Below are 17,203 nucleotides of genomic sequence, written 5' to 3' on the forward strand. Positions count from 1 at the left end.
CTACCCACTCTCACCTTGGACCTCCCGTCTGCAAGGGATTCCACACCCACATGAGGTTTGAGCTGGCAGTGGAATCTTCCCAGAAGTTAGACAGAGATGGGGCTTCAGCAGGCACGAAGCCAGACTTTTGAGTATGAGAGAGTTCCATTTGAGCTCTGCTATGGATGCCCATCCCAGGGCTCTGTGTCACTCTGAGAGGCTCTCTCCCTAGCTAACCACAAGAATGGGAGATAGCAGAGCCAGCTTCTCCATGGGAATGGGCCTATAGGTCCTGCAGCCACCCTGCTCCCCTCCCCATCCCATCCCCCACCCCAGGCCCACCAGTCTCTCCCAGGGCTCCTGCCTGGCCACCCTACAGAAATATAGACACAGCGCATGCTCCACTGCCAGAACTGAGTGCTTTGTTTCAACTGAATGCATTTTGGCAGCCTGGAACCCTTCGAATACCCCAAAACACCTGGAGCCCAAACCTGAGAGTTCAGAGGAGGGAGGAGCCGCAAGCAAGTCTTGATGTTTCAGGGCTGCGGCCTGCAGCTAAGGAGTGCCTGGGATGTCTGCCATGCACTGGAGCCAGGGAGAAGCTCACATGCACAAAAACTGAGAAGGCTGAGTTACGCAGGTTGGCTGGCTGAATACCTCAGCATCTCAGTTGTATTAAACTAAGGTGAATCAAATCCTTAGTCTTGAACCAATACAGTGTCAGTGAATTCCATGCACTATTTTGCTCATAGCAATTATCCATGAATCAGAGTAGATTTATTTATACCCAAGACAATCTAATGCACAATAGGGTATTTTATAATGGCTGCTAATTGGAGGCAACCATCAATGTCAATTATATCATCCATCAATGACCAGAATATACGTTTTTATTGGGCAATAAACATTTCCTAACTTTTATAGTTGTAATATTTTATATAATGTAATTAATATTCAGTTTTCCATAGTTGTTTGTTTACTACCCTATTATAAATGGTAGAGCATACTTTATTATAGATAAATTTTTTCATTGCTATCATTTCTATAAATTAGTTGCTTTGGAAACAACTATGTATGATAGTGTTTTTATTTTGGTTTCATCCAAATTGCATAGGCAATTACTTTATACAAACATAATATTACTAACCTTTTTCTCAAATATATTATTATTTTTTAAATCGTGTATTTAGATACATTTCATAGTTTCTCATCATTACAGATTGTCACCTAATTTCTTGTTGATGCTAAGCAAAATGAGAATTTTTTTATGTCATAGAATGTAAGAATTGCAAAGAATTACTAAGTTCATAGATCATCTTATCCAATTTCCTACACGTTAAAGTATTATAAATAAAAATATGTTTTTGTCAGATTAAAATTTCTTCTATTTTCACTAATTTGGACTTATACTAATCTTCTCAACTTTTGCCCTAAACTGTTATTATAAAAACACATGTCTAAACAGAGATTTTATACTCTTCACCAAAATTAATTCAAAATGGATCGGACTACTACACCATATAGCCTAGCCTAGGTGTTTAGTAGGCTATCCCATCTAGGTTTCTGTAACTCTGTAATGTTTGCACAATTATGAAATTGCCTAATGACTCATTTCTCAGAATGTATCCTGTCATTAAGAGATGTATGACTGTGTGTGTATATATGTTTATATGTAAATATGCACACACAAACATTTATGGAAATTCGCTCACGAGATTATGGAGACTGAGAAGTTCCATCATATGCCTTCTGCAAACTACAGAACTAAGAAAGCTGGGGTTGGAACTTAGTCCAAGTCTGAAGGCCTGTGAACTAGGTGGGGTGAGTACTGGTATAAGTTCCAGAGTTCAAAGCCCTAGAATCAGGAACTCCAGTGTCCCAGAGCAGGAGTAGATGGATACCCCAGTTTATGAAGAGTGACAGAAAATTAACCCTTCTCTGCTTTTTCATTCTACCTCGACCCTTAAGGACTGGATGCTTCCCCCTCACATTGGTGAGGGCAGAGCTTCTTTACTCATTTTGCTAATTCAAACACCAATCTTTTCTGGAAACAATCTCATAGACACAGCCAGAAATAATGTTAACCAACTGTTTGAACATTCTTTACTAGTCAAGTTGACACACAAACCTAACCATTATACTAAAATGTGAAATCAATAACTGAGCTCTGAGTTTTAGTGTTCAGTTATATTTGTTGAAAAAATGTTACATGGTGATATAAAGAAATTGTCTTCCTCCTATCAACTAATGATGCGTTTTCAATTTTTTTTCTCTCCCAGAAAGGAAATATAGATAAATCAAGCTCCTCATTTTGATTTAATTCAAAAGTTTTTCTTTGTATTTTATAATGTGATGCATTTGTTGTACAGGATAACAATTACTAGGGAAATAAGTTCATATCTCTTGATTTTACTTTTCTCACCAGTAACATGAGTATATTTCATTGGAAACTGTAAGCAGCCTTAAATTCTTTATTAATATATGCTGCAGATTCTATGACTCTGAAACATTTTTCTTAGGTATTATCGAATGAGTGATTTAGGTTTCCTAGACTAATATGTGGCCCCTTTCAGCAGCGTTAGCATTCAATGATCTTGTTAGGAAAGCAAATTTTAGTCCCTATTCCAGACCGACTAAATCAGAAATACTGGGAATGGGACCCTGCAATCTGATTTTAGCAAGCTTTCTAGGGGATTCTGATGCAGCTAAAATTTAGGGACCACTGTCCTAAAAATTGTCTTAACTGTGTGGTAGGAAATAATTGATTAATTGTTTTTCATTATAACATCAGCTTCTGGGTACTGGGCAAAACTTCCATCTCTTTCTCACATATCTAAAATAAAAGGTTTTTTATAAGCATGCTGTTTAGATCAGATATGAAACTTTCAATTCTATAAACAGAATTGAAAACATTGAACCTGATATTTTGAAATCAGATAATTATAGAAAATGTATAAATCATACTTAAAGACTTGTATAGCATAGGCCCCACACTCATTGGTAAATCCAGAATTTACTGATTATTTAAATAATTGCATATTATATTAATTGAAATAAAGTCACTTAATCTCCCTGATTCTTATTATTTTATTGACAAAACAAAACTGATCTCAATGCAGACATTTTCCATAAAATCTTATGATTGAACAATTTAATACTAAGGCATTATAATATTTAATATTAAATATAACATAGAATAGAGAAGAAGATTACTAGAACATTTAGCAATCCAAATACATATCTCCTATAAATAAAAGTCTCTTAAAGACTATGTTTTTATGAAAGTCTAGTTAAGGTTACACAGCAGGTTTTGCTTTTTTTTTTTTTCCCATTTATTTATTTTATTGCATTTTAGGTTTTGGGGTATATGTGAAGAACATGCAGAATTGTTGCATAGGAACACACATGGCAGTGTGATTTGCTGCCTTCTTCCCCATCACCTACATCAGGCATTTCTCCCCCTGCTATCTCTCCCCAGCCTCCCACCCCCCACCCTCCCTCCCCTATTTCCCCCCAACTGACCCCAGTGTGTAGTGCTCCCCTCCCTGTGTCCATGTGTTCTCATTGTTCAACACCCGCCTATGAGTGAGAACATGCGGTGTTTGATCTTCTGCTGTCCTGTCAGTTTGCTGAGAATGATGGTTTCCAGGTTCATCCATGTCCCTACAAAGGACCCTAACTCATCATTTTTGATGGCTGCATAATATTCCATGGTGTATATGTGCCACATTTTCCCTATCCAGTCTATCATCGATGGGCATTTGGTGGGAGTGTAAATTAGTTCAACCATTGTGGAAGACAGTGTGGAGATTCCTCAAGGACCTAGAAATAGAAATTCCATTTGACCCAGCAATCCCATTACTGGGTATATATCCAAAGGATTACAAATCGTTCTACTATAAGGACACGTGCACACGAATGTTCAATGCAGCACTGTTTACAATAGCAAAGACCTGGAAGGTTTTGCTTTTATGAGAAAAATTTAATAACGCTTTTTGAGTCCACGTTCTTTGAGGGTGGCACTATTCAACCAAGCATATAAATGTTCCTGCTCTCGATAAGCCTCAGTAGTTAAAAGTACTTCCCAGGAGAATCTATAAATAAAAGGGATCTCTGTTTCCTTATTTCAAAACAACTGACTTGAAAAGGAAGGTCTATTGACACTTTTTTTTAAGAAGCTCTCTACTATGAAGATTCAACTTTTTTTCTTTATTCTCCTCTTTTGGGTCACAATTTTACCAGGTAATATGCAAATATTTATGGGGATTTATGCTAACAAATTTGAGAAGACATAAGTTGTTTCTTGGTAAAAATATGATAATAATATGGGTATTAAAATATCATTTTACAAAAATATAATGTGGTATTTTGGATTAGACTGCAGAACAGGTAATATAAACAATAGGGAAAAACAGACAAAAACAACAAGTGTGAAAACTGGTGAAATTTGAATAAAGTGTAGTTTATTAAATATTACATGAATATTAATTTCTTAATATTAATGAACATTACCAAAATTATGCAACATATAGCATAAGTGGAAACTGGCTTCTACCAACTTTGCTACTCTTCTGTACATCTAAAATAATATTGTATCAAAAAGTGGTGTGAGAGAAATGGTGGGAGATTTTATTTTGCTGAAAGTGATGATCAAAGACTTCAGACAGAAGATTGGACTTGAACAATGTATTTGAGAGCAGAAATAATAATTTTTGATTTATCACAGTATCTCTAGACTAGCAGTTCTCACTGAGAATGAGTTTGTGCTCAAGGGAACCTCAGGCAATGTCTAGAGACCTTTTAGCTCATCACAACTTGTACTACCGGCATAGTATCCATTGTAGATAGAGGCCAGGATGCTGCTAGATAGCCTACAATGAACAGAACAGCCACTTAGAGCAAAAGATTGTCCTATACAACAGGTTAACATTGCTTAGAGTGAGATGCTGTGCCCTTGAGCTTGGCATCCAATTGACAGGGAGTATATTTAATTGATACTACTTGAATGAGGAGCTGAATGCTTGCAAAGGAGATTAGCAACCCAAGGACACAAGCTGGAGAATACATGTAGAGGTCAGAATGAGGAGAAAGAAGGCAATAATGTTTTAGAAAGGTGAAATAAGACAAAGAATGAAAAAGAACAGGTAGCATCTATTCAAGGTGGAATCCTGGACAACAGTGCAAAATGCTACAGAACTCTTGCCAAAAGTGAGTATAATTCAGGTGTCTGTCACTGGCAATCAAATATGGGTTTGTATAATAATAATAACTCCTCTGAAAATATAGAATAAGTAGTGATCTTTAGAAGTGAATGTTTAAACTGTGCAGATTAACTATATATTCTTCTATGCTTTGTTTGTTTAAGTTGCTTCATACTCTGAATTGCTTCGGTTACATTGGGAAGAAAGCAAACATTAATAGTAGGACTTGGCTTTATTGCCACTGTACCAATGACATAGATAATGTATCTCTGAGTCTATGTATTAGCTAACAGGCATTACTACTCACTATTACTTGTCAGCTGTTGGAAATGCAGACAGACTGCCTAGGCAAAAAGACGTGGCCTTTGAGAAGACTGATTGGAACACCAAGCACTAATTAACGTGAGGAAACAGTGGCATAATTTATTTGCTTTTATATATGAAAATATTTAAATCTGTCCTTTGGTCAGCCACCTGCAAAACATAGAATTCTGCCAAACTAATTCTCATTAACCTTAACACATGATTAGAGTGATTACTTATGGAAATTGATTTGCATACACAAAAGGACTTCTGAAAATGCATCAGCCAAGGTACAATTTAAAATATAAACTAAAAAAAAATTGATTTGGAATAGATCACATAGTCGATCAAACCAATGTCCCCAAACCCCTAAATATATTCAATTCTAAATAAGAAACCTCAAGTGAGAGTTCATCTTTAAGCTAAAAAACACAGCATATATATTTTCTTTCAGCTTTGACTCTTACAAAGTTATTTTTATATTTTGTGAAATGTTGTGTATCTTATGATGTGCAAATTTTAGTTACAGTTTTGCTCTCCTGAACATGTCTTCTTGTGACCCTGGCTGCAAATCTCTCACTCATTCTTTCATGATTGATGAGAAAAAATAAATTCAGAAAAGGAGTTAACAAACTTTTTCTAGAAATAAGTGAGACAACCAGTAGTTTAGGCTTTGTGAACTCTATGATCTCAACTGCATTATTTTAATGCAAAAGCAGATACAGGCAATGTGTTAGCAACTGGGTGTGTCTGTGTGCCACTACAATTATTTCCACACACAGGTGGCAGGCTGGATTTGGCTCCCTGACAATAGTTTATTGATTTATAGCCAAAGGGTTTAATAGCATGAAGAGTAATCGGGAGAAATTCTTTGTAAGCTTTTACTATTTTAGAAACTTTGCAATGGAAAAAGAAAAAGGTAACACCAGTAATTTTAGAAATCATGCAACGGCCACAATGCCTGCACTTTTTTTTTCTTTATCAATGTTGTTATTAGACACATGTCTGAATTAGATGATTTCTTGGGGGAAATAAACCCCAGATATTCAGGGTAGTTGCAGGAATTTAGACAAATTCTCTAGTTTTGCCTAACTCTCAACATTTTAGAGAAACAAAATCAAGCTACCGTGAAAATCACTTGAAGAAGAATTCATAAAGCACAATATTCAAACTAAATAATCTTCATGAGAGCAGAAAACAGGCAGCCCAAATGCAATTAGATGATCATAGAGAGAGAACCTGACAAAGGGTAAATTATGATCTGTTTTTTTTTTCCATTGACTTTGGGAACCATCTCTGGTTGACTGCCCAGTTTCTCGTAAGGCAGAGAATAGAAACACCTAACTTTGATCCAAGACGCTTTTTATTTCTACAATGTGCCTTGCACCAAGATAATGTATCTCTGAGTCTATGTACCTCTTGCACCAAGGCACATTGTAAAAATAAAAAATTTAAATTCACTTAAACTTTCCTTAGTAGGTAGGTGGACATTTTCACTCTATAATCTTTTGTTTCATGGACTTTCTCCTTTTGAAACATGGATATGTCATAGCTAGGTGGCTAATTTTAGTCATTCTTCCCTTCTTGCAGCCAAAAAGAAATATCCTGAATATGGTAGCTTGGACTTGAGGAGAGAGTGCAGAGAGGGTAATGGTCGATGTAAAAATCAGTGTCATGAAAATGAAATTAGGATTGCTTACTGCATAAGACCTGGAACTCATTGCTGCTTGCAGCAGTAACGATGGCAGAAGAAAAGAGTCACAAGCTCCAAGAAGAGAAGACCAATGTTACTAAGTTTTCCCAGCTCACCCTTCAAGGCCTTGTGTACACAAGAACTAATAAAAATTAATGTTGAACCATTCAGAAGTGGTCATATGTCATGCTCATACCTGGTGCCTTTACATTACATTTTCTCCTGATTTCTTGGTACCAGAAGTAGCAGGTCTTGTTTTTTGCAAGCTCCTCAAGTTTTCTGTGTATCGTGTTTCACAAGTTCCACAAGTTTTATGTGCCTCGTGTTAGTTACCATAAGTTATGTTATGGGAAACTCTAGGTCAAAGAATCGGGTAAACATATTTCTAAGATACATGCTTCCAGTAGAAATGTGCTGTTATTTCATTAGATACTGTTCCACAGATTCCCCCATGTAAATATATAATTCCACTGGGCTTGGGAGACTGGACATTGAGAGGGTAGATCTTTATTGTGAGAGAGACAGAGTTGAAGTGAAAGAATCATGAGTATAAGAATGGAAGAGCAGAGAAAAATCACAACCAGCTCCAACTTCTCATCATATTTATTATTTAGTAAAGAAAAATGTGTGTCAAGAAATGAGAGGGATTAAAAAGAGAAGAATTTCAGAAAGAAAAGGAGACTGTGCATAACTAAAAATTTAGACCAAGGAAGTAAAAAACTAAGACTAATAGTTTAACCCAGCTCTTCTATCCTTAGAGACAACTCTAAAGAGATACATAACAAAAGGAAACAGCAGTAACCTTCACTTTTCAATTTTACTCTGCCTCAGTTTCTTTCCTACTGCCTGTGAGGAGCCACAGTATTCCTCCCTAAAACATCTCAGTGATACATCTGTACCATTCGGTTTCCATTCAGATAAGCTAATTCTGTTATTTTTTGAGTTTAAGAATACAATTTAACAATCCACGTTAATTCAAAATTCTTAAGAAACATCACCAATACCACAACATAATAATAAAACCAAATCCTTTCTTCCTACCCCTCAAAGTAAAGTTAAATAATCTTTTGGCAAATTAATCAAAGAAAAATGAAATGTATTAAATCATACATATGAGTCAGAATTAGACTCAAAAAAAGATGATAAATCAAAAAATTCCAAGGACTTTCTACTCTCTTGGTATACTATGGCCTCTCTGTGGATCCATTCTATTTTTCAAATGTAAATATGAGATCTAAATATGCTCATACTAAGCATTATCTACAACAAGCTATGAATGGGGAAATAATTTTTCTCTTAGATAAAATTTAAATAGTCTTTGATTTTTCAGTGTGTTTTCTTGCAATGTAAATACCTTCAAAGGTATTTTTACAATATTTGTTTATAACAGGGTTTCTCAAACTTGGCACTGTTGATATTTTCGTCCATTCAGGTAATTTTTTGCTGTGGGAGCTATACTGCTCATTATATGCTTTTCAGCATCCTTAACCCTACCCACTAGATGCAAATAGCAACCCGTCTCCCAATTGTGATAATAAAAAGTATCTATCTATATTTCCAAATATCCTATATGGGGGAGGGGACAAATTTACACTTGACTAAGAACTACTGATTTATAAAGTCAACCACCCATTCTCTAAAAATTTTAAAAATGAAAATGGAAACAATAAAAAAATTTTTAGGTGACCAATTACATTTTCTGTGTTTTATTAGAAATAGTTATCTATTTAAATTTTTTATATATTATTACATATGGGCTAGAAGTTATAGATATATTGGTGGCTCCAGAAAGAATAATTGGCCTAACTTTTGGATAATGAATATATTAGCTATGTCAAGAAAGAGATTAGCAAAATAAATGTTTAAAATGAAAGTTATGAAAGTTTGATTTGTATTTATTTTACTTAAATAGAGACTGAGCCATCTCTCCATCAAGACCTCTAACGCAGAAATGAGAGGCCTAATATACTATTAATGTGGGAAAAATAAGAGTTGAGCTTGTTAGGAGCCTCCAAGAAGATGAGAGGTTTTCTAGAAAACACCTGACGCATCTCTGCACATAAACTAGGCTGTGCTAAAACTGCTGGTGTACCCTCTATCCTTCAGTACTTGACAGACAGCACCAAAACCCTATCAATTTCTAAGATGGTCTTTACTTGTGTTGAATACATTTAAGACACCAGCCTCTGCCTTCAGCTCAAGGGACAAACTAAATAATTGAAGGAGAATTTAAACCTATGTGCATCAACCTCAAAATTAATATTTTCTTCCTGAGGAAATCTTTTAAGTGTTTTCTGTGTGAAAAAAGACTGAAAACTCTGGAAGCCCCTTTGATGAAGTTCTTCACCCTGCTTCCTTAAAAAGACAAAGGTGTTACTAATTATTCTGCTCCCAATTTACATGTGTCTAAGTTTGTAATTTATTAACAAAAGGAAGACAAAAAAAAAAAAAAGAAATGCTTAAAAAATAAACGATTTCTGCTGATTTCCTTGCTGATACATTATAATCTTTATTGTGTAAACTTACAAAAGAACTAGATAATCTTAAACTAATTTGTTTTAAAAAACTGAAAGTTTTATATTTTTCCCTCCTATGGACCACAATATAAATTTTCATAACACTATATATTTTCCTTCATGTTCAGTTTCTTGTGAGTCTTGAGTAGTGACTCTGATGAAATAGACACCACCAAATGTTGGAAATTGTTGCTGTTATTTGGTATTCAATACCCAAATTAATCAATTAAAAGTGTTATATTGAAATTAGATTTATCACCATCAAATTCCCACATGAACTAGGAAGACAGAAATTAGGGTTCTACCTGATTATCACATATTCAAACCCAACCTATTTCCGTATTTATTTTACCTCAATGTCTTTGGGCAGGAACAAAATCTAATTCCAATTAGCAATTTACTTATTCAGGCAAAGTTTTGTAAATGGCTTACTTCTCCGCAGGCTCAGTGTCATGGGATTTGGATTTGTAGACAGAAAAATTGTAGCTCCTGGCTTAAGGAACGGATATTGATGGACTACAAACTGATTTTTAAGTAATATCTAATTTGATAGAGTTCACAAATGAATAAGGCTTGGAATATTCTTCCAAAAAGATCAATGTCAATGTATAACATGGACAATACTTAGGTTAGACACTACATTCAATCTATTATCCCTCATTTATTTACCAATTCAATAAATATCTATTCAACACCTACTATGTGTCAGAGTGCAATATGACTGGGGCACATAGAAAAACAAAGCTAACAATGTTGTCTGTTTATATGGAGCTCAGTATAGTGAGTGGATACAAATATAAACGGTTAATACAATAAATAAACAAATTATCTATTCTAGTAGAAGGTGATAAGTGTTAGAGAAACGGGAACAAAGTAGAGTGTAGTGGCCCATAATCCTGGGCTACAGTAATTTTAAATATGATTTATCATAGAGCCCTGTTATAAAGATTGAAAAAAGTGTTCAAAAGAGCACACCTGAAATGTGTAGGGAACATCTGTGAGTAAAGAATTGCTGGAAAAGAGTAACTCAGGAGGAGAGTCCTGGGAGAGGAAGTAGAAGAGAAAATATCTTGACAAACTGATTATCCAGGAGCTAGAAAAGATCTTGACTTTCATTCTGAGAGGAATTCAAAGGGTTATAGCCAGAGGAGAGACATAATTTGAAATTTTTAAAAGGTCTCTCTGAAGTTCTTTAACAAGTTCAAAAGTTATTAAAATAAGTAGTAAATAATATAGGTGATAAATTATAGTAGCTAATACAAAAATGAGGAATGGTAGAATTCTGGATCTGTTAAAGGTAGAGTTAGCCAGATTTCATGAGAGATTAAATTTTGGCCATGCAGAGAGAGGGGTCAAGAATGATTCCAGGATTTCTTGTCTGAGCAGCTGGAAAGATTGAGTTGTGCCATTGACTAAAATGGGGAGGATATTAGGTGTAACAGGTTTGGGTTGGACGATTGCTTCAATTTTGGACATGTAAAGTTAATCATATCAAATAGATTTGGCAAGTGGTTACAAGAAGAAGCAGAAAATGAGAGTGAAGACAGTAATCTTTTGAGTTGGCGAGACAGGGTAACACCTAATACAGAGATTGAGAGATTAGCTCCTCATTAGAGCATGAAGATGCTTTTTTCATTCATAAGCAGAATGTGCAGAATACACAGAGGTAGATGCTGGCTGGTGGGCTAATTTGGTAGTGAAAGTCTGTGAGAAGTCTCAGGAATCTCCAACTGGATCACTGAAGTGAAGGGAGCAAGATCATTAGCTGACAGTGAAGATAAGAAGGATGTTTTGGAATTGTGAGAAGAGCTGAGAATTTGTAAAGGAGTTTTCAAGGAAAATATAAGTTGAGTAGACTCTAGGTATTCTTCACAACTGTGCTGTTTCCGGCATCTTTCTCCTGTCATTTGTTGATGATTTCATTTCTTTTTATATATTTGGACACATATGACTTTGCCACTTTTGTGAGTCAAATTTTCTTAAAAATTTTACCCACCTTATATGGGTCTCATTAGTAAACACAAATATATTCAAGTCTCTTTCATTTTACAAAAAGACCTCCTTTATTTTGTTTTTTTTCTTCAAGCCACTTTCTAATCTGCCTTATTCTCTTCTTCACGAAATTTCTTATAAAGAATCTTAGACTCATGGTCTCCACTTCATTAACTTTTACACTCTTCTCATCATACATTCACTCACATCAATTAACTGAAACTTTTCTTGATCAAGTTATAAATGTTTTCCTAAAGCAAACTCAAAGGTTTCTTTCAGTTATCTTGCTAGACTTATGAACACATGCTAGAATTGACTGCTATTGGGACAATTATTAATTGAATTGTCTGTTTTTGATAGTCTTCTAAATGTCAATATTCTCCAGTGTTTTGTCTATGAATCTGTTTTTTTCTTGTTTTTATGTGCTTTCTCTATATTGTTAACGTCAATGACTTCTCCTATCAAAAGACATTTTCTCAATCTCCCTCTCAAACCACAAAACTCTATTTACTACCACTTAGGGAACTTACTGGATAGCTTCCAGATTCTTTAATCATGATTTGTCCAAAATGAACTCATGTTACACACAAGGGCTAAAATCTGTCCATTGTCTTTTATTCTATTTGACTATGAAACATACGACTGAAAGGCCAAAACTTTGTCATTTCATTATCAGTCATACAGTCTTACAAGCCAAAACACTTCTGGTCATTGTTACTCTATGTCCCAGTTCTCTTTACCCCCAAATCCAAAACTTATCAATTGTGCTACTTCTCATTCAGAAATATCTTCTAGGTTCACTTTCTCCTTTTTAAGTTCCACTAACTTAATTATCTTATTCATCATTTCCTTATTTATACTATTTTAATAAACTTCCACAGAGATTTCCTGTTAAAAAGTGTATCTACTTCCCCCCTTAAAAGAGAGAAAAAAAAAATGGAAGGTGCTTAAAATCTCATCAGTTTTACCACTTCATTCGTGATAATATACAACACCTTAGCTTGCCAGGGCCTTTTGCTACCTGTGCCCAGTTTGACTTTCTAAAGTTCACATTCATATAATTTCAATTATGCTAAAAGGTCATACGATTCTGCATAGAACACACATTCTTTAAAATACAATATCTATGTTTAGGATATATCTTTTTACTTGTAAGCCCTTCTCTGCACTTTCAGAAATACATGCTTTTATCTTTTGAAGTTCCAGCCACCTGTGATCTCCTCAGTGAAGCAATGAAGCATGTATTTATTGCTTTTGGGTCCAATAAACCTAGCTTTGTTTCCTACTTCCTCTCCTACTCCCTCTGAAACCGTATGCAGAGCTAATTTCAGTTGTCCTTTTGCATGAAATGGGAAGAGTTATTGGAGGAGTAAATCAGATAATAAATATAACTGGCCTAGAAAAGAGTCTAAAACCTAGGGAACAGTTAATGAAACATAGCCATTAGTAGTGGCTGTGGTAGTAGCACTTAAAGTAGTTATAGTAAAAATACACTATTCCAGGAAGAGTTTACACCTCTTTATTTTGTGATTTAAGGACATTTTGCTTATATTTCAGAATTGTCTTTAGGAGTGATGCTTTTTTTTCTCATCTATGTCATCATTTTGCAACAAATAGTAATTTTCTTTGAGCTTAAATATTTTATTTATTTTCATCCCCACCTAGCACAGGACCAAGCCACAACATATTTGCTGACTAAATGTGTATTGTATGAATCACAGAGAGCATTCTCTTCATTTAACAGTAGAAGTGAGAGAAAAATCTGTAAATTAACAAATGGTTATCTTAATCTGCCATAAATCTACAAATGACTCATTTATAGTGACGATGAAAACTTCATAAAATTATGGGACAAACAATATTTTTTTATCTGTTTTCTCATTTGATTGCCACACAACCCTCTGAAGTATTATTAAATGCATTTTTCAGTTAAGGAAACTGCAATAAAAGGTTAAGTCATTCGCTAAGTTGAGAGGACATAACTGATGAATAGCTTGTAATAAAGCATAGAAAGTTTTTTTTTAATATAATACAAATTAGGCTCCTATCTATAATAACATGTGTATTCACTCAGTCTCTTTTTTTATTTAGCAGATTTATTGTGTATATTGTTTCAAGAATTTTCAGCACATAGCGATACTATATGCTGAAATAAATCAGTGAATGAGGTATACAGTGAGCCTGCAAACTGTAACTTTAAGACCAGAAGTTTGTGCTTATCTATAGCAAAAATGATAGCAGGGATTAAATACTAGTAACAGTGTGATGGTGGGGCATAAATAGTGAGTAACTGCTCCAGTTATGGTAAGGCTTTATAAGGTTTTAGTATGAAATCCAAAAGACAAAGACAAAGTGAATGAGAATAACCTGATTTTTGAAGGCTTATTAATTTTTCAACACTATAAGAGCAGTTTGCATATTTTATCTCTTGATACCTTTTGAAATTTCACTAAAACCTCAGTTTAATGAGGAAACTGAAATCCAGCGATCTAAATAATTTGTCCTATATAGCAAAATGATAAATAGTATATGCAAACATGAAACTTCCATCCAGCAAGAGCAAACATCCTCCAAAGCATAATTCCTTGTACTTTCAACACTGCCTCCCTCTACTTTCAACTCTGCACTTAATGGATAACATTTCCAGAAGCATCATGAGGTGGGTGAAACAGTCACCCTCAGAGATGTTATTTGCTAGGAGATAGAGAGATATATGCCAGACATTTCTCTTGGGAGAGTCAAAAACTTCCCAGAGGACTTGGAAAAACTAACATTGAATCATGGAGAACACTGAGCTTTTAACCCTTAGTTTTCTAAGAGATTTGTCCCTATCTATGTGCTTGCAGGATTGTGTTGATGTCCACAGCACATCTCCACTCTATTCATGGTACCTAATTCTTGATGAGACTCCCAGAAATCTTTTGGAATGTATTATTGTGACTGAGGCCCCAAACCAGCATTTGGATTTCTCTCTTTTTATGAAAAATCGTTACAATGGGCTCAATTTCTCCAGTGATGTACAAAATGTGCAGAAGTGTGAGTGAAAGTGACACTATCCATCTTTCCTCCAAACAATTTGTTTTTACGTAGTTTATATCACCCAGTGTCATCTCACATGGCTACTCATGCACTTATTGATGACATATGCATAGCATTGAACACTTTAAAATTGTTTTTATACATACTGTAGAATCAATTTTCATAACAATACAAAAAGATGTTAGTTTCATTCATAATTTACACGTGACAAACCTTTGATTTGATAGTGAACCATAATTTGTGAATAAATAATAAGCATTAGAACCAATTTTGCAATGCATGGTTTTTGTTTTTGTATGGGTCTGTAGATTTCCTCATAACTCAAGTCGTTCTTATTCTTTAAAATAATTAGAAAGTCAGAACAAAATTGGTACATTTTAAATGCACCTATTATTTCTGTAAGTCTATACCTTTTTCTGATTTGAATATATCTTAAAAACCACCATAGATTTTGTGAGTTGAAAGCATATAATGGCTCAGGAATATTGATTGACTTAAAAAAAGTTTCTATCTTAGCAACAGTTATAAAAAGTAAAATGTAATTATGTATCATTCCCTTCCTGACTTTAAATTATATCAACTATCTCTGAAATGACTTCAGATTTCAACAAAATTCACCAGTGGTGGGGATTCTGTCATCATAAATTAGTTTATCATTCACTAAAAAGATATACACGTATATTTACATGCCAAAATCCACCTGACAGTCTCTTCCACCTTACATTTCATTATTTTCTACCAACTTCATTCAGGGCAATAAGTATGTGCTTTAAAGATTTTCTCTAGTCTGTCTCTAGTTCTTGCCTTAATGCCTGGTGAATACTGGGTACCGAATGCCTACTATTTTTAGTTGAAATGAAATATCTTTCTAAATTTCAATCAGATTCTGTGTAGACAATTAGGTTCTATGGGTGGATATTACATAATTCAAATCTGAATTCAATTCATTCTCTAAATTTTAACAAAAGTATTTTGCCTCATTCTTTCCTGTCACATATACACACACAACAAAATTGAATATTCAAGTATATTTCTGATAATTATCCTTATCATATTATATTATCCAGATAGGTAGAAAGACTGACCAAAGATAGGTAAATAGATTGATAAAACTGAAAAGTAAAAATATGCCTGAATCCAAAGTCTCTTTTGTACTCTAAAGGCATTATCAGAGTACAGTTGAATGCTTAGGAACAATAAAACTTTAAAGTAACAAAATAATTTGCCTCCATTTACTCTAGTTTAATGTATGAACATAAAACTAATTTTTCAATCTCAGAACATCTTTCTTTTCACTGTCTTAGATGATTCACAAGAAACTATAATAGAATACTAAAGTGAGACCCCTCTTTTTACTAGATATGTAGTGTACATCAAAATTATGTTTCACTATGTATAACTAAAGTATTTTAGCTTTTAGTTTTCTCAATCAATTGCCTTATCAGTAAAGTTAGTACATTAAAAGTCTTACCTAGTTTCTCTCCATGATTACTATTTGTGAGATGACTATGTCCAAATATGAAAGAGATAAAGAATCAAAATAAATTATACCTATTATAGAAGGGCTTATATATTTAGCTGCAAGAACAAAAGTATCACAACAAATGTTTGACAAAAATACATATAATTAAGTACCAAATTGTGTGTTACTTGCTCATTGTTTCTGTAGACTGAGCCAGCTAAAGTTTAGAATTGATGAATGTTGCAAGATAAGGTCATACACAATTTTACAAATAAAATGTTAGTAGCTCAGTCATTTTCTGAAATGATTCATAAATTCTGCTACAAAACAAATCGATGTTCCATTCTCTCCATCTTGAACACATATGATATCATAATGCAAACAGTTTTTGTCTTTCTTTAGAAAGAAAATCCTTAAATTAATAATAGACAAATAACTTTAGATATTTTTCTTAATTGCAGCCAGAAGCAGTTTTGAACCACAACAACCAAAGTATAGATTTGAGAGATGTGACAGAGTGAGAGGAATATGTAAAACGTTTTGTGATGATGTTGAGTATGATTATGGATACTGCATTAAATGGAGAAGTCAGTGCTGCGTATAAACTCTGGAAAAAAGAATTACTATTGAGCATCAAGTCTGGAACAGAGATGCATGTTTTTCACTCAAGAGTAGGTAAAAAAAAATGTTTGCAATATTTAATGAAAATATGCACTTTTAAATTCTAAATATATCTATTTACATACAATTAATTTAGTCTCTACTTATTCATTGGGGATTTTTGTATTTCAAATGGATAAACACATTAAAGAGACAAGAAAATATATTCTAATTATGTTTAAAATCTCTTTATTTCCACTTTGACACTCAGATATTCATATTACTTACCGGAGTCACTGCGCTCCCTCTCTAAATATGTGTATGTGTCCCTATTGCCAGACCTACTGTGAGGATCATGGTTATCTTCATATATCCTGGTTTACACACCAAAATCCCTCTAAGCCATCTACTCTTTTTT

The 17,203-nt window shown here is 34.1% G+C and overlaps 1 protein-coding gene across 2 annotated transcripts; it reads left to right on the plus strand.

Moving 5' to 3' along the window:
• The first annotated feature begins 4,107 nt into the window (after positions 1–4,107).
• On the plus strand, positions 4,108–16,789 carry DEFB110 (defensin beta 110). Of its 2 annotated transcripts, none has more exons than XM_017498691.2 (2): positions 4,108–4,221; positions 7,074–7,346. In XM_017498691.2, the coding sequence occupies exons 1-2, from the start codon at positions 4,167–4,169 to the stop codon at positions 7,220–7,222; spliced, it is 204 nt and encodes a 67-aa protein (XP_017354180.1). In that variant the 5' UTR covers positions 4,108–4,166; the 3' UTR covers positions 7,223–7,346. The 2 variants fall into 2 exon arrangements, with proteins under 2 accessions (XP_017354180.1, XP_017354181.1); XM_017498692.2 differs by lacking the exon at positions 7,074–7,346 and adding an exon at positions 16,647–16,789 and having other exon boundaries at positions 4,127–4,221.
• The last annotated feature ends 414 nt before the right edge of the window (positions 16,790–17,203 follow it).

Source organism: Cebus imitator, unplaced genomic scaffold, assembly GCF_001604975.1.
Source record: "Cebus imitator isolate Cc_AM_T3 unplaced genomic scaffold, Cebus_imitator-1.0 Scaffold248, whole genome shotgun sequence".
NCBI lineage: Eukaryota > Metazoa > Chordata > Mammalia > Primates > Cebidae > Cebus > Cebus imitator.